Source organism: Lonchura striata, chromosome 4 (genome assembly GCF_050655825.1).
Source record: "Lonchura striata isolate lonStrDom1 chromosome 4, ASM5065582v1, whole genome shotgun sequence".
In the NCBI taxonomy this organism is placed as follows: Eukaryota; Metazoa; Chordata; class Aves; order Passeriformes; family Estrildidae; genus Lonchura; species Lonchura striata.
The window spans coordinates 48,772,917-48,799,686 of record NC_140706.1 but is presented as its reverse complement, the minus strand read 5'-3'; the positions used below and the strand labels follow the sequence as shown (position 1 = coordinate 48,799,686).

Below are 26,770 nucleotides of genomic sequence, written 5' to 3'. Positions count from 1 at the left end.
GTTTTGGGCAGAGTCAATTTGCAGCGTGGTAAGTTTATAATGGGTTTTGTTAGTGGTGTTGTAGGACTGGTAAGCAATAAATCCATGCGTATTTTCCGAGAGGGGCTTGTTCCTTGCAGATTCCCTATATTCACACATGCCTGTCCATACAGTAGATGGCACTTTTCCTCTGAGTTTCTGACAGATAATACCGGAAGAGATTTTACTGTCAGTACTTTCAGATGAAACCCTAAACCACAACCTGTTTGGTGCCTGGTGGAAAGGCACATATTTTGCAGTTCTCCCCTTTTACCATCATGCCAATGTCACTGATGTTTCTGTATTTTCCAATTGGCTGTACTAGTTTAGTAAGCCCAAGACATTTCTTGTGTGAGCAGGTAAAGTGCTGTTTCAATCTCTTGTTTAAAATTCTAGTTGCTTAGCAGAAGAGTCAGTATTGGACCTGCTTTCTAAATTATTGCTGGAAAGGAGTTTAATCAGTAGATCTGTGCCCTTTGAAGTCTTTATTTGAAATGTTTGATGGGAATGACATTGGCAGTTGTGGTTTTAAATACCAATCATGTTGATGATATGGAAATGCCTTGAGGGCCAAGTCATAATTGGTGTTTCATTGTATTAAGATTATGTTTCTGCTTAGCAATTTACCTGCCTGCAGGTTACACTACTGAATTCTAACCTTGAATGTTTTCTGTGCCTAAGGTAGGGCTGTGTTGAAATCAATTCCCTGTCAAAATCTCTAAAATAAATGTGCATTAGTGGTGGGAGACTCAGGACAGTTGAGGAGGGAGTGGTGGTGGTCAAGTGAGTCTACTTCACAACTATTAGAATAAAACAGCACAAAGCATTAATTGACAAAGCTTCCAGAGTTGCCAGAGGGTTTCTTCTTGGTAATGATTTCAGGAACCTCTTGCACAATTGTTAAGGGAAGTGAAGTGTTCAGAGTGAAGTTACCAGATTTGAAGCAAACCTCTTTTATGTGCCTCTTAATTGAGTAAAATTAATTCAACATTATGTGCATTTTCAGATCCCCTATACAACCTTATAATGAAATTACCATTTAGGAACTATATTTTTCCCTTGTTGCAAATGTTCCCACTAACTCAGACCCGTGTATGTGGATTTTTTGTGTTTCTCTGACTAGATTGCTCTCTAGGGTTTTCTCTCCTCGTCAGTGTGAGTATGCCTGATGTGTGCATGCATACATACTTAAACATCATGTGTACCTGGAAACAATGCACGTGGCTTTGTCAGTGTGCTGTCTCATGTATTAAGCTGCCTCATCTGATGCACTGACTGATGTGCCTGTGCATGAAATTTGTTTTTGTTGTATGGCTGTTGAAAACTACTAGATGGTTTAATAAGCAAATGATATTTCATTCTTTTCTCAACAGTTCTACTGGATTTTAACCCATGTAATGTTTGTATCCCTATTTTTATAGCTCTTGTCATTACATTTTCACTTCCCCCAATCATTGGGATAGTCCTTTCTAAATGTTTGTGTTTTGTTTTCCAGGGGTACTAAGTCTTATTTTGTACTTATACTATTAAATAAGTTTAGGCTATTTTTTTCCTGCTACTTAGCATGGTATGACAGCAATATGTCCCTGTCTGAAAAAAAGTTCTCTTTGTTCTAGTGGCTGTTACTGGCTGGTATTTTAAGTAAATAATTTTCACCATTTCTTGCCATCCCTTAAACAAAACTTGAAAGGGCACTGCAGGTACTCTGCACTGTTGAAACTCAAAAGTGCCTTGTGATCCTCTGATAAGGCTCAATTTCTGAAGTTGATTTGCTTGAGAGAAGAGCCTGTGCTTATATTTCCCAAAAGCAAATTTTCTTCAACCATTTTGGGGTTTGGATCACTTGTGCTGATTCATGACTTGGCTTAGACATAGAAGAATTTTGGGACCACTGATCTCCGGAGCTTTAAGTACACGAGACACTTTTGAAGAAAGCTCTGAGACCCCAAGACATATCTGCATGTGTCCCCTGAGTTGGAGCACAAGGCAGTGACATGGCTGAAGAGACCAAGCAGGCTCAAGCAATGCTGCTGGTCTGACTGAGGAGGTGGCACTGGCTTGTTCTCAGAGGAATTCTCTCTGCCCCAGTACATACAAAGATTTTCTGCTATTTGCAGCTTGAGGAGAGTTGACTCTTCTATCACACTCCGCATCCTCCTTTATAAACCAGTAACTGTAGTGATGCTTTCTGTATGCACACCCTGTGTGCCTGCCACCAGCAGGACTGACTCCCTATTCTCTCTGTTCCTTCTATCCCAGATAAAGAAGAAGTGCAAAGGAAACGACAGAAGCTCATGCCAAACTTCTCTGATGGCTATGGCGGAGGCAGTGGCACCGGAGGTGGTGGCATGTATGGAGGGGCAGGTGGCAGTGCTGGCTCTGGTAAGGCAGCAGTTTTGGGCAAAGAGGGAAAAGGGCTCTATTTTGAGAGCAGCACAGATGTTTATGCTGACTTTTAAAATGTAAAGAGGATTTTGTCTCCTAGGCATTTGAGATCTGACTCTGTTGCCTTTATCCTACTGTTACTCAATTCAGTCAAGAATCTCCTTATTCTAAACACTTCATCATCCCGTTTGCCTTCCCACTTTGGAAGCTTTGTTGTGTCCTAGAGCCTTGGAGGCACTGACATTCATGAGACAGCTCAGTTAGCTGTCATTTTGGGTGTCTAAAATTAAACAGGTTCTGAATTGTTTCTTGGACCACGAGTGGAATTTGGCAAATTAACCCTGTTAGTGCAAAGTACTGTTAAAAAATTGGAGATATTCTTTAGTAAATTTTCTACTGTGCCTTATCTGAAATCAGAATATATCTGATATGCAGGATCATGAGAGCATTGCTTTGGTTCTTGCAGCAGAAAAACCTGTAGGTCAGCAAATGTCACCTGAACCACAACCCTTTTTTTAGAGCAGGGAATAGAGCAGCAGCTTTTAAATTGCTTCATGTATGGCTGGCAGCATGTATAGCATAACACCAGAATACTAATGTGTTGTAATCACAAAGATTCAAAAGCACAGAGGCAGCTTGTGATGTTTCAGTTGAGTTTTAGAGGAAAGACATAGGGATGCTACATTTGTGTGGTGTTATGGATGTTGGGATAGAGAGTGTCACTATCCAACCACTTAGAATTTCTTTGGATTTTTGAAGGGGTAGGGGAGAGCTCACCTTTAGCCTGGAAAATTAATGGGATGAAATAAAGCAGAAGGTGTGCAGAAAACAAAATCTCAGTTCTTTAGGTTCATGTTTTTGATGGTGTTCTCATTGTTTTAGGATGTAATACTATTGATTCTTAATCTTTCTCCTTTCTTTAGGGTTCAGTTTTCCTTCATATGGATACTCTGCTTTTGGAGGGATGCATTTCCCTGGCACAACAAAGTCCAGTGCTGGCATGAAACATGGTAACAGCATAAATGTCTTTCTTCCAACAGTTGAATTGAGTTTGACCTGTATTTTCTTCTACAGTATGAGCCAAAGTGTCAGGCAGGTGTAGCTAAGCGTGCTGGAGAGGGCCTCTTCTCAAACCTCTGGCAGCAGAGGAGTTTGTGTAGCCTATACTGCCCTGCTTCTCTTTTTTCCTCTCCAAGTGTAGTTCCTTTTTACTGTGCAGTCCTGAGCAGCAGTGACTAAAACCCCTCCACCAGCCCTCTTGCTTGCTTGAATGTGCTGATTACAGATGACCCAAGGACTAGCCCACAGAAAATGTATCCTCCTTTGTTGCCACAGTCTAGTACTATCCTGTAGCCCAGAGAGATCAATGGAAAAGATTAAGTTAATAATAAGGACGCTCTTGTCTTCCTAAAATAGGAAGGTAATTTCAGATGTAACATGTTGATTACTCCATAGATGCTTTCTGAGTCTTGGGGATGAATTTACTGTTAGGAAAAAAAAATGTGTCTGAGTAATTCCACTAGATTTTGTGTGAGTACTTTAGACTTACATTCTTGTACCATGAAAAGAGAGGCAAATCTGTTGTAATATATAAAAGTTTTTTTCTAAAGCAGAGGCTGTCAAAGACTTAGCAACACTTTAGAGCAAGTCACATCACTGTGTCTGTCCATGTGTGTTGGCATGTGGAATATTATGATTTGTGAGTTTAGTGCTAAGTTTTACATTGAAGTAAATTTTTATATTAACTTTTCAGGGTTTGGTTTTGTCTAGTTGAGTTTTATCATTTGTATTATAAAAAGCAACAGTACTGAACATTAATGATTCTGCTTTTTGTTAGAAGGTCTATCAAATTGCACAAATGAACAAGCCAGAAAGAGCTGTGATAAACAAAATGACCAATGGGACATGAAATGTGACATGAAGGCGGAAGCCATGGAGAGGACTGAGTGCAGAACGTCTGCTGTTAATGAGAAAAAGGAGGATTCTGTTTTTTCCTGTAAAACAGAAGCAAGCAAAGCAGACTGCAGGTGGCGGGGTAAGTGAGCAATAAATGTATTTAGGGTAAATCAAACTGCAGTACTGCAGAGCAAGCATTAAAGGTTTGGAAACTCCAAAATGTCTGCTTGCTGTTTTCAGAACATGAAAATTCCCCAAGATCTAAGGACTGTCCCTATACCTAGTTCTGTAGATAACTTTGCACCTTTCTACTGCCACTGGACACTTGAGCTTCTGCTTGTCATGCAAGGAGATGAGAAAGCTTTGCCTGCTGGGCATGTATACTGCCTTTGAATAAACTTGTGTGAGGATGGAAGCTGCAAGCAGTGAAGGCAGAGGGAATATAACTCAGCAGTTGACTTGGCTTTTGATACTTGAGAGACTTTAGTGGATGAGTTAACAGATGTTAGTGACTTGCAGTAGGTCTTCCCTGCAATACTGTTGAACTGCGTGCAAAGTAGCCATTATTGGTTTGAATTTCAAATGTTAAGGGACCTGTTTACATTTTGCCAATACACAGTAAAGTAACTGCAGTAGCAAAGTGTTACACATCAAACTAGTGCCTAAAAATTTTTGCTTTTTATGTATTTTTCATATATTTGTAGCTTTGTAGACCATTAATATGTGGCTATACAGTTCCTGGTATTTTTCCTACCCTTCCTCTTAGATTTTAGAGTAACAAGCTAACCTTCTAACACCCTCCTGAAGTAGTGTTTAGTCTTATTTTCAAGTAGAGGACCTACAGGAAGAACATTTTGTTTTCCAATTAGAATATTAAAAGGCATAACAGGAAGTGGAGCAAAGAAGCCCTGGATCAGCTTCAGTGGGACAGTACCTGGGGGAAAAATTACCTAACCAACAGCTCTCCTAATTGGGCAATGTTTGTTAGATAGGATAATTTGTTAAACTTAACAAAAACTGTAGAAATCTGTTACTGGGTGTGCCCACAGCCCATTATTATGGACACACCTGGAAGCTTTGAATAAAGAACTGCTTTTTTATCTTACCTTTAATACTGTTGTAAGGGGTTTTGTCTTTTTATTTCAGGGAACAAAATGAAAGGAGGAGGTAGGCAAGGGTAGTCAACAGAACTGGTTTAGCAGCAGAGTTCTAAAATATATAAAGACTACAAATCACCCTTTCCCAGACAGCAAGGTGTGCATTTCCTGGATTTTTTTTAAACAGTTGATGGACACTTTTTTAAAGGATTTGAGTAATCATGCTTAGCATAAAATAGAAAAACAGTAGTTGGACTAGAGAGACATGGTAATGGGTAGGAATTGAGCACGAAGGAATGTCTTGGTTCTGATTTTTACCAAATGCAATATGGTTTAGACCACTTTTGTATTCCCTGGACCAGGGAGACAGCACATTACCTTGAGTGTCAGCCCTGTCTGACACTTGCTATTAACAGCAGTAGAAACTTGTGGCTTGAGAATCCAAAGTGGCACAGGAGATGGTTTGTAGCTGTAAACACCTCCAAGGTGTAGTTTCTTGTGGTCTGAGAATGGATGGTGCTGAAGCAGCCTGCTCTTTGTAGTTTCAGTTGTGATAAATCCCATGACTGGTTCAGAAAATAAAACCTTGTCCTGATATGTAGAAATAACGATGTCCATTTAGCTGTCATGAAGAAGGGGGTCTGAATTGTTTACCTGTTTTCTAAGCAATTAATATTGTAGGCAGGAAGCTGACCTTTTTTTTTTTCTTTTTAAATCTATTGTCATGGCATGAAAGGAGGCAATTTCTAGCTCCAGATTATACAAAGAATTGGTGCAGAAGAACAGGCTCCATAAAATAGCTAGTTCAGGCTAGATCCTTTGGTTGTTAGACTAAAAGATACATATAATATTTTGAAGGATATATCTTTCCTGTGTGTTTGATATGGAAAACCAGGGAGTTTCAACATCCAGTTCTTTGATCTTTGGAAATGTGTATAACAAGACAAGACTGAATTGCCTAACTTCCTTTAATCTGAATATGTATCCTGAATATAACACATTTGGTGTATAAATCCATCAGCCCAGGCATATAGTATAGCAGCCACAGGGATGTACTTGCCAGAACAATAAACTTCATGGATAGCTGAGTAAGTCTTTGCCTTACAGCAGTGATGTATTCATCAGGGACATGTTTCTGACCTGGTCTAAATGCCTGGTTTTGTGTAGCTGGAAATCCTGGCTATTGTCTCACCATGTGTGCTTTAAATGACACAGTCTGTTGTACTTGTTTGTACTTTGTAATTCCCAACCTTACAAGGTTTTACAGAAACACAAAACTTTAAAATACAGGCTGGTTTCAGATGATACTGCTTCACAGAATGACGCTGTAGTTTCATCTGTTTCATTTTCACTATTTTCTTGCTGATACAGAACCACAAAAGTATTGACAGAGCAGCTAAAGTTACTTTTTTCCGCAAATGAGTTTCTTTTCTCCCGTTTCTCCCTTTTGCCACCCCACCGTGACAACTTCTGCTTTTTGAAATCTCAATGCCTGTCCATTTTATAATTCTAAAATCAGGATACAAATACTAAGCATTGTAAAAAGTGCAGTGTTTTAAACAGAAGAACAGACTCTCTGTGCTTTAAAGCAGGCTAGACTGCTTAGGCTAGGCATGATTTGAATTGGTGGAGTGCAAAGCACTGCATTTATTTCACAGCTTTTCTCTGAGCTTCTCTGCAATATCTGATGGGTCACCTAGGCTTTCCGTGCCTCAGCTTCCTCAAGGCAAAACTACTCAGACCTGCAAGTTCCAGATCCAAGTTCTGCTCCATTTTGTCTCACTACACACAACTGCACGTCAGTGCTGTTAATTCAGTGCCAGTCAAACCAGAGGGAGCTTCTAGATTTGACTGTTCTCAGGGTTCCTGCTGCCTGAATGCTCAGCATGCACCTAGTCCCTCTGTCCTTACCTCTCAGAAGAAATTAACAACCACCTCAGTGAAGCAGTGAACAATACTTGGTGGTCTGCACTTTGCATTTCTGTGACAGCACAAGTGCTTCTCAAAAGTAGGTGGTGTTCCAAGGAAAACAAGTGAGCTGATGAAGAGGGAACTTTGTGTTGCAGATGCTCTGTTCCTGGAGAAGGCCATGCAGCTTGCCAGGCGCCACTGCAACGCTCTCTTCGATTATGCCGTAACTGGAGACGTGAAGATGCTGTTGGCAGCTCAGCGCCATCTCACAGCTGTCCAGGATGATAATGGGGACAAGTGAGTTGACCACACTGCACTTGCTGGGTTGAAACCAATTGGTTTGAGGGCAGAACGGTGTAGTCAATTTGTTCTGTCCCTCATAGGTGCCAGTCACTGAAGGTGCCACTTCTCCTTTCTGCAGTTTGGGAGAGGTACAGCTGTCATTTAGACACTTTTTCATTTGCGAAGAAGTCATGTACACTATAAACTTCATTGATCCAGTACCTGTCAGAAAATAATCTGGTCATTGAGGGTATGTTGAGCAGGTTGTGAGTTTGAGTTTCTTTGCCCTTTTTTACTTAAAATCTTGACTGAGTGTGAATTGCTGTGCTTGCATCATGATACACAGTGTATGGGGACCCTCAGCTTGATGCTGAAGAAGAGTGCCCTGGTTTTTATTCCATGCAAATCCTTAAGTCTTCATAGGATGCTTCAAGTAGATGTAGAAATACAGGTGCTTCAGGAGATGTAGAAACAATAGCTGGAGGGTCCATACTGCATTTCTTCCACTGACACAGAGTTCTTTCCAGAGGACATTATTTTGCTCTTGTTTACATCTGTACTGTTCTGTTGGTTTTCTTCCAAGGGATTGCACAGATTCTTGTGGCAGACTTGGCTGCTAATATTTGCATATCAGTCTTTCCATGATGTGACCTGGAGTGGAAATCCATTTTGTTACAGCCATGCAGATTCTGTGGAACTCGGAGTAAAGTACTATGAGGAACTAATGATCAGTAGTTATTTAAAACTAAATTCAGCAGAAGGGTTCTGAACAAATACAAAGATAATCTCTTGCATAACCAAGTGAAACTATCACATCCTCACTTTTTAGCTGGAAGGCCCTGTGCAATCACCTACATTTCCTTAAATTTTAGTGTTTTGAACAGTAGAAGCCAGATAAGCCTCAAGGTGTCTGTCTAGAAGGAAAATTTCAAGTGACCGAGACCTGTATCCCACTGTTCAATTACTCTGAGAAATGTTACATTTTCACTCAATTTTCAGTGAAAATAGGCCTCAAATTGCAGACACAGGATTGCACAATCAGAGAGAGCTACTTTACAAGCTTTGCTTTCCAACTGGAAACCTACTGTCTGCTTTGAGATAAGGAGGAATATGAATGAGGTGGGAGCTAGCAAAAAAATCTGTAAGCACTATGGACTGTACAGCTTCTGTCTTTAAGAAAAGAAAGGGGGGAGTTAGAGGAGTATTGAGAAAGTAGGCCCTGCATTTAAATACCAAAAATGTGCTTCTCAGATTTGGACATTTTAACTAAGTTAAAATACTTTTTAGAATGATAATAAATAGTTGTTTTCTTGCTGAATCAAGAAGTACCTGCAAGTATCTGAGGCTCAAATTCATGTTCCCTTTCTCCTGAGATGGATTTATTCTGTGAGCAAATACACATCTGTATTACTTCATAACTTTTTGACAAGGTGAAGCTTTGGTGATTGTCTTCTAGGTCTCTTGGGGGAGAAGAAAAAGGTCAAAATTAATTAATAAATTGCTCTGGTTGTCACTTTAATAGTTAAAATTATATGGCAACTACAAAGTTTTTGCTTAAGCCTTTCAAAAAACTTTGCAGTCAGCAATTTATGGCTTTGAGACAGAACCCAGAAACCTATGATTAGTGTGCATTTACATTGGACACTCTGTAACACTGGCTGTGACTGTATTTATATCAGTACCACTGCTCTGTTGATACCTGATGGCTCTACAGTGGTGCTTAAATGCATTTTTTCATGTAAGAATGTTTACAAAATTGAACTGACTTTTCATGGTCTAGTCAGCAGCATCACCTATAATGGTATGGTAAGATTAAAATACTTGCTGCTGAAATGAGAACTAAAAGCAGGAGAAGAACAAATGTGTTTCTGTACTGAGATTTGGAAATAAAATGTCAGCATGATACAGAGCATAATAAAAAGCATCTATCAGAGCAGAGAAACAGCACTTTTCCAATAATGGTGGGACTGTTTGTACAGCACGGAAGATTTGAAGGAGGGAAGGTGCCATGATACTTCCAGTAGCAGTAGATCGAATCAATAAAAAATGCCCTTTAAGGATGAGTTTGGTTTGTAAATTATCTTTTCCTGTTTTTTGAAATATCTTCTGGTTTTGACTGCTCTCCATCTCATTTCAGGATGATTCCTTGCCCTGAATGGCATGGAACTTCCTTTTTCTTTTTCTGACAAAAGTGTAAATGTGAGACTGTTCAGGTGTTTCTGGAGTGCTTTAACAGACACACCACATGTCCTGTGCTGATATTTTGTGTCAGCAGCAACTTGCTGAAAGATGAGTCTAGAAGTTGGCCAGCATCTGCCAATGAAGGGCTTGGCAGGGTATGTTTCAAAGGCCATGATTTTCAGGTCCTAGGGTAGCAAGGCAAATGGAGCTCTGTGGGACAGGGGTGATGGATTCACAGCCTGCTTTTTCCTGGTGTCATGTTGTGTCCAGCTGCTCGCTGGTGGTGAGGGACCTGCCTTTGGAGAAGAGCACAGGAGGGCCATTGCATTAACCCAGCAGAAGTAAAGTGACTTGCTATGCAGTCACTCACGTCTCAAAACAGGTGCTTTTGTGGCATGATGCCTCTGGCCACTGTTGCAAATCCTGTGGTTGTTAGTCACTGGGCCTGAGTCCTTCTTCATGTTTCTGTTTGAAAATGAAATAAAGAAAAACCCACAGATCTGGGGAAAACCATAAGGGAAAATCTGCTTTGGTACCAGAGAGGCTTGTGGAAATTATGCAGGAAGGTTTTCACAGTAAGAAGTGTTTATCTGCTGTATAATTCAAAATATGAAAAAACAGCAAACCAGCAGAGAATCAGCGGATTTCTGAAACAATTGTTTTGTACTGCACATTTTGTATATTAGCCTAGTACTAAAGTAATGCTGAGGGCCAGCAAAAGCCATCCTGAGTTTGCTTTTCTGATTGAAGGGTTAAACAGTTACCTTCTGACCTGGTTTTTTTTCCCAGTGGTGGGATTCATTTGAGGTCTTTGTACTTAGTGTTGGAATCATTATCTTTAGTAGTTAAGTGTTTATATCAGAATTCAGTCAGATCTACAGCAAAGTCTTGAAATTTTTGTAATAAGTTTGAAAACAATGTGAATTTGTTAATCTGTTTTTTTGTTTGTTTCAGTGTCCTTCATTTAGCAATTATCCACCTTCATAGAGATCTGGTGAAAAACCTCCTGGAAGTGATGCCCGATTTGAATTACAATGACATCATTAACATGAGAAATGACCTCTATCAGGTGCGCAGTTGTGGGGGTACAAGTGTTCCTGATTGTATAGCCAGTTAAAAAAAAAACTGCACAACTTGCTGTCTTGTGCAATCCCACAATTTGTGGGAAGAGATCAGACTGATGCAAACAAGTTTTGAAAGAAGGATATATTGGAAGGTTGTGGAGGAAAGAGAGCATGTTTTCACTGGTTTAGTCCATAATTCTCCTTGATGGTAACAGAAGTGTCTCCATGGGTTAACTGTGGAAAAGGCTAAAACCAGTAAATTCATCAGTTCATGGCTTCAGTATCTGGCTTCTGTGTTACTAAACCAGAGGTATGGATTACAGTGTGCCAGCTCCTGGCTCCTCTGACCTTTCTGACACTGCTTAACTTGGGATCATGAGTCAGTTCCTGTGTCATCAGTTATCTGTAGGCACATGTGGAAGCCATAATAACCGATCCCCTTCCTACAGCCCAGATTGTATTTGTGCCCATCACATGAGCACCAAGATTTCCTCTTCATTTCTGCAATAACTGAAAAAAGCCCATCTCCATGTCTTTTACCTAGGAGGAAAAGAACTGGCAGGCACAGTTCTGCCTCCTCAACTATATATAGTCTGGCCTGTTTGCATTGTAATTCAAGTTCTAAAAATGCTGTGGGAACCTGCCTGGAAAAGAATCTTTTAAAGAGATTGTGCATGCCACTGAGCAGCACTCTGACACTTGTGTCATTTGTTTTGCTGCAAACAGTAAAGGCAAATTTTAATTCCTATAGGTTGTCCCAGAAGGTTTATTCTGACTTCTTTGTTTTCCTTCACATTTTTATTTTCTTACAAGAAAGTTTGAAATGTGGAGGCTGCTGGAAGTAAGCAGAAGGTTCTGAATTGAATTCTGTGCCCTGTGTTTAACAGGAACAGGAAGCAAAGCTGGGCTCTACACAGGAAATAAATCCCTGACTACCAGAACCTCTACATCTCTTCCTACCTTCAACTTAAGCCATTGCTAGAAGAGAGTGTAGGCTTGGGCTAGAATTTTCTTTCTCTACAGATATTCTGAAAGCTGACATACACCTTTTATAGATGCAGTTGTTAATTGCAAATGTGTTGACAGATCTATTGACAAACACAAGCTTATTCTGCAGAACTGGATTTAGTCTTTATTTTTAAAGTCCTCTGTCAATATAATCTAGATATGGAACCTTACTCAATTTTTAAATTATTTTAGTATTGGAAATACTATTTTCCAGAGCACACTAAAATGCTTACTGTTTAAATAACATGCATCTGTATGTTCAGTGTGATGCTGCTCAGAACTGACAAGAATGCAATATGCAACCAACCTTTGGAAAGTCCCAAAACCTCTCAGTCTGAGCACTGCTCAGTGCTGCAGGTGCGGAGAAATGGGGAATGTGCAAATGGGATCAGCTAGTTCAACACACATGGCATAAATGCACAATTTTTCTGCAGTTTGACAAGTGCACAGAATTGCAGGATTTTCTTCTTTTCTGTGTAGCCATTTTGAGATAAGGAACTCCTATGCCCATGGCTGCAAATCTGTGATTCAGGAGCAAAATGAAAGCATGGTTCATTGCTAAAGGATCTGAGTAGGGCCTGGAAAACATGTGTGCTCCCACTGTGCCATGAGCTTGGTGATGGGGCAGCTGTGGAAGCAGGGGGACACAAGGATTATCTCATTTCCCGAGTCCCTTGCACTGCAATGCTCAAATAGCTAGGTCAGTGTCCTGGTTTATAGAGCAGGCAACATCTTTCTTCCTCCCAAAGTCCAGCTGCTGACATTGGCAACGCAGCTTTTATTTCCAGTAAGTAGAAACCCTATTTGTAGTATTCAGTGGAAAAGAAGCTACACCACTCCAAAGCCAACAAACCAAAAGCTTGCATATGTGTACAGTCTTCTCACACGAGGAGATTTTATGGGTTTCAGAGATTTCTGTACAAGTGATGTAGCTGGTGCTTATTTTTTCATGGCTTCTGTCACTTGCAGACCCCCCTGCACTTGGCAGTAATCACAAAGCAGGCAAAGGTAGTGGAAGACTTGCTGAAGGCTGGAGCAGATGTCAGCCTTCTGGATCGCCACGGCAATTCTGTCTTACATTTAGCTGCTACTGAAGGAGATGACAAGATTTTGAGTCTACTCCTCAGGCATGAGAATGTATCTCCCATGGTCAACCTCCCCAATGCTGAAGGTATGGAAAGATAACGGCTGTATTTTATTCTTTCCTGCTAGACAAACACACAATTCCTGCCAACACTGTGTTGCTACACAGGTAGATAGACCCTGAAAATAACATCTTTTGCCATTTTGCATATGCACAGGCACAGGTGAGAAAGCACAGGCATGTCAGTTTTCTGGTTATACAGAACAGGAAGATTGGTAATGGTCATATGACACAGCATGGATTTGAATTTTTGTCACTGTACATTCTCTTCAATCTCACAGAACCTCAAACACTTGTGTTCATCTTGTTCCTTATGCCACCCTTGGTCTTTTAAAAAAATCCCCCCGGAAGAAAATGTTTCCTCCTGTCCAGTGAATGAAATCCCCTTAGAAATAGTTTCTGGAGTAGTATTGAGTTTCATGTCTGGTACTTTGTGACCATACAGAATTAAAGCCTGTAAAATAACCACAGAGAGACAGTTCTCCCATTTTTCAGTGCACAGGAGATTTCAATTTAGTACTCCTGCTCTAACAGATTGTGAAATGTCTGACCTAAAATTGTCATCATGGATTCAAAAAACTGTGTTCAGTTTTTCAGAGAGGATTTTTTGGTAGTGTGTTGGTTGGTTTTTTTAAAAAAGACTTTTTTATTATCTTTCTGGTGCAGGTATTCTTGAGGTGTCAGGTTACTGTGACTTTACAGGAGGATGATACTAAAATATACCTGTTACTCTCCAAACCATTTTCTAGAAGAGATGTTCAGTGGCAGATGGGGCCAGTGTGGGGTACCTACTTGTTTAGCACCAAGATGCAGAGTTTCTTTTTAAGGCTATTTTCTTAAGGCAAAAAGATGATCTATGTGAGCTCTGTAGTTTCTGCCTTCTGTTCCATCATATAGTCTGATATTTTTTTTTCCTTGCATGGTTTGACTCTCCAAGTTTCAACTTATGCACAAAGAACATATTTATTAACATTATTAACTTCATCCTGAGTCTCCACCTGGAGTGCTCTCTTAGGGTCTAGGGCCCCCGACGTAAATAAGGAGGACATGAGCTTGTTGGAGTAGGGGCAGAGGAGGGTGTGAAGATGCTCACAGTGCTGTAACACCTCTCCTCTGCAGACAGGCTGGGATAGCTGGGGCTGTTCAGCCTGGAGAAGAAAAGGTTCCAAGGAGACTTTACAGCACCTTCCAGTACCTAAAGGGGGCCTACAGGAAAGCTGGAGAGAGGTGTTTTATGAGAACATGTAGGGACAGGACAATGGAGACTGGCTTTAAGCTGACAGAGGGTGGGTTTAGATTAGATCTAAGCCAGAAGTGCCTGTGAAGATGATGAGATACTAGAACAGATTGCCCAGAGAAGTTGTGGATGCATCCTTCCTAAAAGTAGGTTCAAGGCCAGGTTGGATGGGTCTTTGAGCAGCTTGGTCTGGTGGAAGGTGTCCCTGCCCACAGCAGGACTGGGGTGGAACTACATGATCTTTGAGGTCCTTTCCAACCCAAACAATTCTATGATTCTATCGTCATTTAGTGTGTAAGGAGGCAAAATACATTACTTCTGCTCAAGTAACTACAGTAACTGTAACTCATTTTACAGTTTTCTCACTTTGAAACTCATTACTCTGACATTTCTGAATTTTACAAATATTAATGCAAATGATGGATGGGTTTTGTGTAGGTCTCAGTGCAATTCACATGGTGGTGATGGCAAATAGCATGTCCTGCCTGAAACAGCTGATTGCTGCTGGAATTAATGTCAATGCTCAGGAACAAAAATCTGGACGAACTGCACTGCACTTGGCTGTTGAACAAGAGAACATCCCCTTAGCAGGCTGCCTTTTGCTTGAGGTAAGGACAGAATTTCTTTCTTCCAGGTCTTTTCAATTATATATTTAAAGGCTGTTGACAATCCTTGAATGCTTCAGAATGACAGAAGAAAGGGGGAGCTTCCTGTTTATTGACTAGATTACTTGAACTGGTATAGTGGCAAAGTTACAGGTAATGTTGCTGTTTTGTCCAGCACTGCTGGGGAAGCTTTTGCCCAAGCTGAGGAATTCAGAGTTTGTGACCCTAACTTTTTTTTTTCTTTTTTTTTAACTGAAATAATGCTGGCAGGCACTGAAGTTACCAAGAACAAGGTGATCCCTTCTTCTGTGTGAAGTAGAACATGTATAGAGATGTGCAGAGAGATGTAGTTGTGTAATCTGTAAATATTTGTCTCATCCTAACACCTTGATCCTGGTATCCTTCATTCTGCACACCCCAGCTGGCTGTGTAGCTTTCCTCTGTGCCCATCTATGGATGTGCTACCAGCCTGGCTGTTCTGATGAGCAGCAGGAGGGCAGGATTCTGTGCACACCACTCCCACTCCAAAGGCCACAGGCAATAGATGGCAGAACTCTTACAGAGGATGCAAAGTAGCTTTTATCTACCTGACCGATTTGGAGATACCCTGTGCCTCCTGCTCTAGCACTGGAGCACACTACCATCCTATGCATGTAGCCAGTTGTAGTTACTTTCTAATTCCTTCTTTTTAGGCCACAGTTAGAATTTTTATGCAATCAGGCAGGGAATGGTGCTTACTTGCACAGTAGCAGTGTTTATGCTGACATAAGCTTCTGCAGCTGCATTGTACAGATTTATTTTCTTTTTTACCATCCAACAAAAACTTAGGGTGATGCAGATGTGGACAGCACTACATATGATGGGACAACTCCTCTTCACATAGCAGCTGGAAGGGGCTCAACAAAATTGGCAGCAGTTCTCAAAGCAGCAGGTATGGAAATAGATCTTTGCTGGAGATTTTTCTTTCACAGTGACAATTCAAGTTAGAAGGCTGCAAGCAGAAAAGACTGTGCCAGTGAACTTGTCTAAATTTAAATGGGTGGAGGAAATCAGATACTAAAAGCAAGAAGGTCTGAATTTCCTCAAAGTCCTGCTCTGAGGTGCTGTACTAATCACTCTTCAGCACCATCTAATGGCTGGAAAGGCAAATTATCTTGGTCAAAAAAAAATTTATGAGGACTTTGGGAAGTTTCTTGAGTATCTTTTGTAGCTTTTATAGCTGAAGAAGTGGAGAAGAGATCTTTTTGTGTATCTGGGATAAGTGTGGGACTGCTTTAGAAATAAAAAGCCAAAAAAATACCATCACTAAAGCATGAGCTTATTGCTGTCTCCTACTGCTGTCACTTTGGAAGAATTAGGTTGGAGTATTTATTAGAATATTTTGTCAGTTGTACATAAACCTGATTTTTCTCATTTGAAACAGAATCCCAACCCTCTCATTGCTGAGGCCTGCCTGCTTGGTCTTTTTAAAAACACTCCCAACTTTCTCTGACACTCTAAAAAGCAGCATCACACCATCCCTTCATCACATGCATGCTGGGCTGTGTAAGGCAACATGGGACTGGGAGTCAGTAGATACCCGACCTCACTCTTTGGGCCCTAAGGATCACCTTGTCATTTTTTTCCCCTCTTTATAATGGAGAGTAGCATTGTACAGAAATGTGACAGCATTTAAATATAACTGACAAAAGATATACTTGCTAGTTTAACATAAAATATAATTTACCTGGAGTAGCTAAATTAGCCAATTTGTCATTCAGTACATAGAACGCATATTTTAAATATTATTGAGAAGCAACTTGAAGCCCCTTTTCTCCACACACACTTGTTTTTCAGGTGCAAATCCTCACATTGAGAACTTTGAGCCATTGTTTGACTTAGATTATGTGAAAGAGGATGAAGATGATGATGAAGGGATTGTGCCTGGAACAACACCACTGGATATGGCAGCCAACTCTGAGGTATGTGGTCTGTTTTCTCTTTTAGTTTTTTGCTGGGTTTTTTTGTGGTTTTTTTCTAATTATAAAGGATAGTTTAGCTCTCTCAGACAGCTCCTTTCATTGCACCCAAAATTATTGCAATTAATTAGATGAATTTGCCATCAAAAATTAAGCTAATTCAGCCATAAAACTCCCCTGATGAAACAGCACTGGAGGAAAGGTCCACTGAACTGACTAATGCTGCTGAACAGAAATGACCAGGCAGCTCCTGAAGTAGTTGCACTAGAGTCTTCAGTGTGGGAAAGAATTTACCTGGGTGGGCAGCTTGTGTTTCAGCCCATTCTCCAATAGGTTTCTTTGCTGAGTGTTCTTCAGAATTGCAGCCTATGTGTGGTGGGAAAATGCATTCCTGTGTTCTACCCAAACAGTGATTAAGCTGATTATTGTGCATATGGCTTGGTGTTAATGTAAAGGATAGCAGTCAGCATTTCTAATAATCTGGAGCTGGGGAGTACCAAGCTTAGGTGAAAATATAACCCAGGCTTTGTTTTCAATGACTAGTTGCAGACAGGCAGCAGCTCCTTGCTGTCTCTGCTACTGCCGTTTATTTACTGCCAAGACTTCCTCTGTGTCGTGAAAATAGTTGCCAGATGACACAGCTTAAAATAAAAGGATATTTAACTTCTCCAGATTTCTCCCTAAAGTTTAGCACAGGTTTTGTACAGTATCCTTCGTCACACTGAGTCTAGGTGAGAAAAATGCTGATTTACAGATGGAATTTTATGCAACACTGCTGAGACTTAATAGACACTAACCAGATTTCTCCTAAATACTGACTTTAATGTGCTCTCTTAGGTGTATGACATATTAAATGGCAAACCCTACGAGTCAGCAGAGGTTTTGGAGGACTTACTCACACAAGGTAACACCTATAAAAACTTGACTTGATATCCCTCTAGTAATTGAGTACTGAAAGTGTAGTGGCAGAAGACACTGCCCTGCTTATAACTGAGCTAGTGAGAGAGAAGAGGTGTCCTCCCACCCCCTCAAGTCATAGAATGAGAACAATTCCCTTAAGATGTCTCAAGGACAAAGAGTACATTTGCAGTATTGCAGCAATACATTTGTAAATGCTGGGATTGAACTCTCAAACAGCCTTCAGTTTGGCTTTGTTTCTTCTTAAAAATGAACTGGTGCATGTCTTGTATAAATAATAAACTAATATATTTCTCTGTTCCCCAGGACATTTGAGAGAGCTGAATGAGAATTCCAAGATGCAGCTTTACAAACTATTGGAATTACCTGATCCAACCAAAAACTGGTCCACCCTAGCACAAAAACTGGGTCTTGGCATACTTAATAATGCCTTCAGGTTGAGCCCTTCCCCATCGAAGACTCTGCTGGATAACTATGAGGTAATGTGCTGCAACAGGTTATAAAGAATATGGATACACATAGAGAACCTCGTTCTCCTGCAGTCAGACAGCACAGCCCTTCAGTTCTAGCCAGCCTGGATGATGCTGAGTGTGTGATGTCTGCTCTTTCAGGTGTCTGGTGGTACAGTTCAAGAACTGATCACTGCTTTGAGACAGATGGATCACACAGAAGCCATAGAAATAATTCAGGAAGCACTGTCCATCTCACGCAGACCATCTCCCCGGGAAGACAGCACAGCAAAAGCTCTTCCATCATCATCACCGCTCACCTTTGCAAATGGAGAGACAGGTAAAACTGACAGCAAAATATGAAGACTTCTATTTATTTAGGACTTTTTTGAGTTTTCCCTCCCCACTCTATCTAGGACTGCTAGGATTGCATGCCTTCTTGCACATACTGCTTCACCTGCTTACTGGTTTTAGAAATATTTTGCTGCTCTCACCACAGTTATCTGCTAGGCATAGGAAAAAGAGGAAATATTAACCACTTGAATCAGCATGCCCGCATCACAGTATTCATTGTACTGCTGTCCTTTGCTAAAACCAGACACCTGCCATTTCCTAATGGTAATGTCTTAGATGTACTGGGAATATAGGCAGTTATCTCCTAGGTGTGTACAAGTGCTATTAGCTTTTTTACTTCCCCCCTCCCCACCCCTGTAGTGGTATTAAAAAAAGTGTTTTGGGCTCCTAAACTTCTCAGTAAGACTTCAGTATTACATTTCTCCTTCCACAATATGTAGCACTCCAAAATGGCCCAGTGTTCTGTAGGCAAAGAAACTGGGGGTGGCTTAGGTTACACAGGACCTCAGGCAGTCCTGCTGGACAACTACCTGCTCAGAGCATGGCCAGTGGAACATGAGGTTGCCCATGTTACGTCCAGTTGAGTTCTGAGCACCTTCAACAATGGAGGTCCTACAGTGATTTTGGGCAGGGAGAAAGAGGAGTTGTGAGAAGTTTGTCACCAGGGCTGTTCAGTCACTGCCAGGCCAGGTTTAGTAACAAAAACATTTTTTATTTCCCGTACAAACAGTGGTAGTGCTGCCTATAGCCAAATGTGGACACTTACACCCTGTGTAAAAACACTGTAGGTATTTCTAGTAAGAAAAAAGAAACACCACAGTCACTCCATTCCAGTCTAACAGTGCCAGTTTATTCTCTATAGAAAAGTGTTTGGTCAGTCATGAATAAACCTTCACACCCACCCAAATACGTGCTTGTACACATATTGCCCATTTAGATTCATCTTGAAGGGTAAGAGGGGTTCTGCTCCCTCTGTAACATGGAGGGCATCATATAGTTTATTTTAAGATGTTTGTCTAGAAAAACAAGACTGAACTCTTAAGGAACCACCACTGTTTTAGTCACACTGATCCCACATTGTACCTTCAGTTTCAGCTCTTGCAGTCAGGCACTCCTTCTGTGGATGCTGCACAGGTGATAGAGGCTACTGACTTGTTCCTATTTGGGGTCACTTACTAGATAAAAGCTCTTCAAGTGTTTGTCTCAAAAATAAATCTGTAAGTTGAAATAACATGAATTAGAAGCCTCCTGGAGTTGTACACTTGCACAGAGTGTGACTCTGAGAACCAGAGTACCTTCTGCCCTGTGATCACCACAGCTGGGCAGAGTTCTGACCCAAGTGCACTGACGGCATTAGTGTCAGCAGAGCACCAGGCTTCTCATCCCCTCCAAACTCCAACTGCAAGCTGATCTCTGCCAGCAGTACATAAGATCACATGCTTTAGTTGCCTGGAAACGTTCAGTACAGCTTTTCCTATTACAATAACTTACAGTAGACTTATTTTCCTATAGAAGAGTTTAACCCTGTTGGTTGGTATTCCTTAGGCTTTTCACAAATCAACCTTGCTTAAGCCACACAAATGATGATGTTTTCCTTTTCTCTGTCCCTCAGGTGAGCTCTGTAATAGCAGATTCCAAGACCTCGAAAGTACCTGTGACAGTGGTGTGGAGACCTCCTTCCGCAAGCTGAGCTTCACTTCCTCAGACTCTCTGACCAGCAAGTCCTCACTAACACTTGGCAAAATGGCCCTGGGCTATGGACATGAAACTTCAGGGCAAAGCAATTACATAGCTGACTAGTGATCTTCAATTAGCAATATGCAGTTACAGGAACAAATGGGACATTTCAAATTACATCAGTGTCGTCCTGGCCAGAGGGAAGGGAACTCACAACCAAAAGTGCACTGGAAGAATCCCACCTGAACCCGAAAAAATGGCAACTGCAGCATGTGACTCCTGGCCACTGCTTCCTTCCTCAAGTACATTTAATTGTGTTCATTTACAAGCCATTTACAACAACCGGGGCTCCACTGCTGCATCAATACACAGGTCTGGATGCTGTGAAAGACTGACTGAGCTTCCCTGGCCTGTGAGGATTTTCTTTTACAGATAAAAAAGAAGTTGTTAATGCATAATACAAACTTACTAAAGAGGTTAAGCACACGAGCAATCAGAGGATACAGTATGTAGCTGCTCTCTTCATAATTTTTGCAGCACAGTTGCATGCAAACAGCTTATAAAATAGCTGGCAAAAAAAATCATTACTTTAATCACAACAGTGACAACTTGGCATAAAAAGAGAATCCTGAAAGAATCTTGTATATTTCAAATAATGTATTTTAACTTAACTTTGGTGCCTCTTATTAAAAAAATTTTTCAAGTTTGACATTTTCCTACTTGTAAATAGTTTTTTATATCTGTTCCTTTTTGAAAAAGCGTGCTTTTTAAATGCTTATTTTTATTTTACTTTTATAATAAAACCCCAAAATTAATTCTCCTGTCTGTGCTTGCTGTGATTTTTACATTACTTTTCAAGCGGTATTGAAGATTTAGATGCAGTTTTAGGCATTGATACATGATCATGCTGATTTCCAAGCACTAAAATAAATGAAAGGTTGCAAGCCACCTGTCCTAAAGTTAAAGTATCTTTTATGGAGGGAGAGCAGGACCATCAGCTACTGCTGAGCAGCTGTGCTTTGAGATTAAAGCCTGTTCCTTGTTTTAGATCTCATCATTATGGCAGTATAGAATCATTTACACTAAAACCAACTATTTAGTGTCTCAGCAAATTTCTGATGAGACAGCTCTCCTTTGGGCTATCTAGAATCTCCGGTAGTAATTGTGCTCATGAGCAGTGTTTCTTCTTGTCTGACATCAAATTCTGAGATGGTGAGTGTCCTGTAATTTATGTTGGCCCAACTAAACAGAACGGGCATCAGAGTTCATGATGAAAAAGCCAAGAGGGTCATTGTCACTTACTTCTAGCCAATTTTTGTGATACAAAGATGGAGTGTTGACAGTGTGGTTCTTGGCTCAGCTCAGTCTTCAGTAACCTGGGTGTCACTCCTGAGAAAATGAATCAAAATAAACCTTGAAAATGGTTATGTTTAGAGTGGTAGCTGCTGTAATGAATTGAACTATGACTAATGAAAAAAACTTGTGAATTAATTTTATAATCCAGCTGAATTACTGAGAACATTAATTACTTCCAGAGAAGATGAGTAATAGTAAAAGTGCCATTCTATCTTTCAGTCCTTATATCTATAACCCTCATCTAGGCAGTGTCTAAGGCATATAGATTTTTGTACAATTAATGTACTTCTCCAGTGTTCTAGTTGTATTTCAGCTCTAATAGAAACAGGCAAAGGTTCTCATATTCCAGGAGTGGAGGGGGCTTTTTGAGCCCCAGGAGAGCTGTACAATTAAAACACACCTTCTGCTTCCAAAGAATTTCTAACACAGTTCATGGTGCTGGCAGAGATTTTTACTGAGGTTTCTACAATCCTGCAGGTCACCAGGGCACCCTGGCTGTTATGCACACCTTTTAGCTTTAGTTCTGACCAGCTCTGCTTTTAAACCACCTGGATCTAAATTTCCTTAAAGCCCTTCATGACCAGATGTTGTTGCATAATAGCTGTTTATCAGGTTAGTGATCATCCACAGGAGGGCCCCTAGGCCCTGTGTAGGGAAGTGTATTAAATGACAGTCTCGTAGCTTCTCAGTTTCAGTGTATTTATTAAAAAGGCTTTAATCTTTTTAGGTTTTTTCCCTTTGTTTAGAGATAGAAAAATACTACTGAGTGTGTCTGTCTACACCTGGCTTATAGAGAGAAACCTCAATCTGTATGTGCAGTGGAATAGACCTCACTCTGTTATTCTGCTACTCTGCTGTGGTAACAAACATCAGAAACTTATAGAAAGCAGCAAAAGTTGTGACAACAGATCTCTTCAGATTTTCTCTACATCTGATATAAAATGAATGATTCAGAAAGTTAAACTGCTCTTGATTTTAGATTGGCTGCTACAGCTGTACGTTTCCTGGCATCATCTTGGTATGTATGTACAAACTTGGAAATCACTAGTAGTGGGAAGCTCTAAGCAGCATTCTGAGATTCTCTGGATTGCAAGGATAAAGATCTTACCTACATGTAGTGGTGTATGAACTGTCTTTTCTCCATTGCCTGGAAAGTAAAATGCTTTTTTCACACATTTAAGGAAAAAGAGTCACTCTCCTTGCTTCCCCCAATTACAGTGACAGGAATGGTTGTGCCCATTTGCTAGCTCAGTGTGCAGTGGTCAATACTCACCCACCATCCACAGCGTCTGGCCTTTCTGGATGATCATGTCTGGATGAAATAAAGCCGTTCTAGAGTAATGGCAAATGGCACAGGCCAAACTTTTGCTGGCTTCGAGACTCCTCCTACAACAAAAGACAACGCAAGTTAATTCCCAAGGAGTTGATTTTCTCCTTTCAGCATTATGAAACAGCCTGATGTCCCACTTGGAGCCAAGCTGGAGTATGTTTTTCCAAGGCTGCAGAGGATTCCCATGGGCTCATTTAAACCTATGTGCTATAGGATTTTTCAGCCATCCAGTCACTTTTGCCATATAGACAATGCAGGAGAGCACTAGCTCAGGTACTTAAAGGTCTCTGCTGACTGACTCTACTTCTTATAGAGATGGCCTTTTTTCATTTAAGTTTTGGTTTTCTACACTAATTGAATGAATTTGGGGCTTTTGTTTTGCTACCTTATAACATCTGACTGGAAAGCAGGGTTATGTAAACACAACTCTTGGATTGAAAACGGTTCTAAAAATTTCAAACCGTGAGTTCCTAGTACCCTAAGTAGGTAAGAAAGAAAAGAGTAATTGTGTTTATTTCTGACAATAAAAAGGCTTGCTTGTAAGCTTCAAACCCCAGCTCTCCTGTACTGAAAATAAAGTCATTGGCCCATTTCTCTGCTCCTGACACTGGTTCAAGTCACTGAAATGGTCTCACTACACATCTCCAAACCAAAAGGGAACTAACAGAAGTAACAGTATGGAAGAAAGATGTGCCTCTAAGGCAGAAAATTTGTCCAGACCACAAGGTATGCAAACAGCAGGTAACAAGAAAGACTAACAGAACTATGAACAGTTACTTAGAGAGCAATTTTTAGATATATTCGCATGCTTCTTTCCTGGAGAAGATGCAGAACTTGAAAAAGTTCCAAGGACATGCTTCAGTAAACTGGAGAAAAATAAGTCTTCCTTGTGTGTCAAAAAGTACAAACTGGTGCCCTCCAAAGCTCAAAATGGTCTCTGCAAGCCCAGAATGTGTTCACACCTAAATCCCAGCCAGAGAATGGTTTTAGGACTACAGATTAGCCAACACCATACAGTTTTCTTCCCAAAACTGTTCTCGAGTTCTGTTCTCGAAGGGCATTTGTCATGGCTGTGGGGCACTCTGGCTGCTGCTTTTGCCATCAGTGGACAACAGCCCAGAGGGGCCCAGGAGCAAACAAAGGCCATCAGCACAAGAGAATTCACCAGTCCTTAACAAGACATGGCAAGGCAGCAATGAAAGAACAATGGTACGGCCAGTCCCCTCGACTGCTGCCACCAATAATGTAAAGACACTGAGGACAAGCACCATAGCTGCCAAATGCTCTCCTAAGGCTCCTGCTGCCAAACCCCCATCAACAAGAATTGGCAATACAGGTGCTGCTGCAGCTGTAACAACACTCAGCTGGCAAGATGGATAAGTGGATAGGAGGGCAGGGTACCAGTGCTGCCTTCCCATTTCTGCCCCAATCTGAGACAAAGGCAGAACAATGTAACCAGTATAGCACACGATGCCACTGCTAAAGTAACACTGGTTAACTAAAACACACCTTACAGCCACTGCTGCATGGTGAGAAAACAGCTTCTGTAAATATACACCTGCTACAACACCAGGAAACCAAAAGAACATATTAAGGATATTAAAACAATAATGGCAGTCAACCTTCCCCTTTAAATTCTGTTTTGAGTTCAAGTATTTGGCTTAAGCAATTGCTAATCTTTCATAATGGCACCTAGTGCTGAATTAAAGATTTTCATTGAAAAGAAGAGACCTACCCCTCAGGGAGCTCCTGACCTTCAAAAACAGCAATAATTTTAAAAATTGCCCAAACTTTGCTCTGTCAATCTCATAATTGCAAAAAGCAACAGGGGAAAAAAATAATAGAATGCTGTTATGTATAACTGTGTTGGTAGACTTCATTTGTATAGCCACTTCATCGCTTATGAATCATGTACTACATCATTTCTTTCAAGATTTTGCCTAAAAATGATGACAGGCTAGATGAGATCACAGCTATCCAAATTAGTGAACAGGTTTTGCTTCTAGCAATCCAAAAGTTTTTCTACATATCTCAGACTTCACTCATATGCTGAGACAAATAAATATCAAAGATCTCCAGATAGGTCTCTTGATTGTCTCTAAACAAGTGATTCCTCCAAAGTTTTATTTATTTAACATTATTAAGTGCCATTTTGAAAGTCTATCTAGATGTTGCTGGAAGAGACATTTCTCCATCAGTGTAAAAGAAAGACATTGAGACTTGCTCTTTTTCTAATACACTGCAGCAGTACATAATAATCATATTTTCTCCACTTTTTTTTTCTTACCTTGTATTGACTTTACTGCTGCTTTGATTCCACCTTGATTCCAGGACACCAAAAAAACCAGAAGGATTTTTCTGGTATTGTTAGCCCATGATGCCTCTCAGAAAAGCTTTTTAATTTCCTTTGTCAGCGCCTGCATTTGTTAGGTTTTACTCATGACTGTCATTTTTCCTATCTATTTTACAAAATCTATAAACATTGGCATATACACATCCATATTTGGATTGTTTTCATATCTTCTTTTAGTTAGGTCTTGTTTTGAACCAGATGCAACTACAGTTAGTTGTTTTGGTGACCCAATAAAGCATTTGTAAGAAACTCTTAATTAATCATTTCCCTTTCATCTACAAGTTCTTCCTCTTGCTCAGGAGTATGTCGGTTTTGGTTAACACCAAAGCATCAACATGCTCATTAATACTGCGATCACAACTCGAGTCTGAGTTCTCCAGTGGAACACAGAGCTGCTCCCCCAACACGTGCTCCAAACCCCCCACACCACGAGCAAGTAATGCCCACGTGCTGCTTTTACGAGAGCGAGGGACATCAGGGACAGAGCTCGTTCAAACTCCACCTACTGTGATGCTGATTCTGCTCTGCAAGAAAATTAGTATTTGCCTGGGTGGACAGAGGATCCTTGTGGAACCCCAGCAAGATCCCAGCTGCATTTCAAACCACAGCTGAGAGACAAGCCAAATGTTTAGCAACCTGCCCATGGAATGGCTCCATGGCCTAGTGGAGGTAGTCCCAGCTTCACTCCCTGTCCTTCTCCCTTGCTCCCAGCATACCTTGCTGTTATCCTAAAATGAATTTCCACTTACAGCATAGTGAAACTAGAAAAAAATATGGATGTGCTTTCAATACACCACATATATTATGTAAACTTTGCTGTTGTTAATTTTAACTGCTGATTCAATGTAAAGATAACACGACAAGAAGAGACAGTGTGTTCTTCAGTGAGCTCACAGTGCACGTCATTTCAGCTTCAGCCAAATTCTTCTTATTTTTTTATCTCCTCCTGTTTCCTTCTTTATTTAGAAGGAAATGAAGTATTCTCAGACAATATCCAGTAGGGAGGTCAAGATTAGTGAACTTTTTAGCTCTTCAACACTGGTAGGTTCCCAAGGATAAAACACAACCATTTTCTTCTTTTCAGTCATGAGGAAACCATTATCACTAAATCTGCCTTTTATACTCCCTACATCCAGAGTAACAAAAGGAGCAATTGCAGTGGTCTGAAGAACAAATATATAAATGTCATCTTGTTGGGATACAGAGGCCTGAAAGAGAAATAAAAAATATGTATTATTAAAAAAATACATGTTAAAGGAGACCCCAGTTACACTTAAACTGGGAAAGACCTGCATGTCAGTAAAACAGGCTGAACAACCAAATTTGATCATAAATAGTATTCTTCATATGTGAGAATTATGCAAAACCTACAATATTACTAGAGCCTTCCTACAGAAAAATACAGATTGTGGAAAAATGCCAAGAAGTATTATTCCTTTGCCATCTTCTTATGAGAATAACTGATAATCTGAGTAATTTTATGAGAATAACTGTAATCTGAGTTCTACATAGCACTGATATCCCATACTTACTGCAGTGAAAGAGAT

The 26,770-nt window shown here is 40.5% G+C and overlaps 2 protein-coding genes across 14 annotated transcripts in view; one reads left to right on the top strand and one right to left on the bottom strand.

Annotated features, from left to right (window-relative positions):
• NFKB1 (nuclear factor kappa B subunit 1) overlaps positions 1–21,005 on the top strand; it is a 57,651-nt gene extending 36,646 nt beyond the window's left edge. For 3 of the 6 annotated variants that reach the window (XM_021531451.4, XM_077782958.2, XM_085579025.1), the window contains 13 exons: positions 2,278–2,400; positions 3,327–3,413; positions 4,244–4,438; positions 7,463–7,604; positions 10,725–10,839; positions 12,812–13,013; positions 14,662–14,831; positions 15,657–15,759; positions 16,665–16,789; positions 17,624–17,690; positions 18,011–18,183; positions 18,316–18,493; positions 20,120–21,005. In XM_021531451.4, the coding sequence (XP_021387126.2) occupies positions 2,278–2,400; positions 3,327–3,413; positions 4,244–4,438; positions 7,463–7,604; positions 10,725–10,839; positions 12,812–13,013; positions 14,662–14,831; positions 15,657–15,759; positions 16,665–16,789; positions 17,624–17,690; positions 18,011–18,183; positions 18,316–18,493; positions 20,120–20,307 (1,868 nt within the window). In that variant the 3' untranslated portion in view covers positions 20,308–21,005. Of the gene's footprint in view, positions 1–2,277; positions 2,401–3,326; positions 3,414–4,240; positions 4,439–7,462; positions 7,605–10,724; positions 10,840–12,811; positions 13,014–14,661; positions 14,832–15,656; positions 15,760–16,664; positions 16,790–17,623; positions 17,691–18,010; positions 18,184–18,315; positions 18,494–20,119 lie in introns of all 6 variants that reach the window. The other 3 variants (XM_021531450.4, XM_021531449.4, XM_085579024.1) reach the window with 1 other exon arrangement.
• The window catches only part of MANBA (mannosidase beta), a 62,406-nt gene continuing 54,971 nt past the window's right edge, over positions 19,336–26,770 (bottom strand). For 4 of the 8 annotated variants that reach the window (XM_085579034.1, XM_085579036.1, XM_077782959.2 and 1 more), the window contains one exon: positions 26,024–26,431. In XM_085579034.1, the coding sequence (XP_085435160.1) occupies positions 26,207–26,431 (225 nt within the window). In that variant the 3' untranslated portion in view covers positions 26,024–26,206. Of the gene's footprint in view, positions 19,723–21,486; positions 26,432–26,770 lie in introns of those variants that run through there. The other 4 variants (XR_014955172.1, XR_014955174.1, XR_014955173.1 and 1 more) reach the window with 4 other exon arrangements.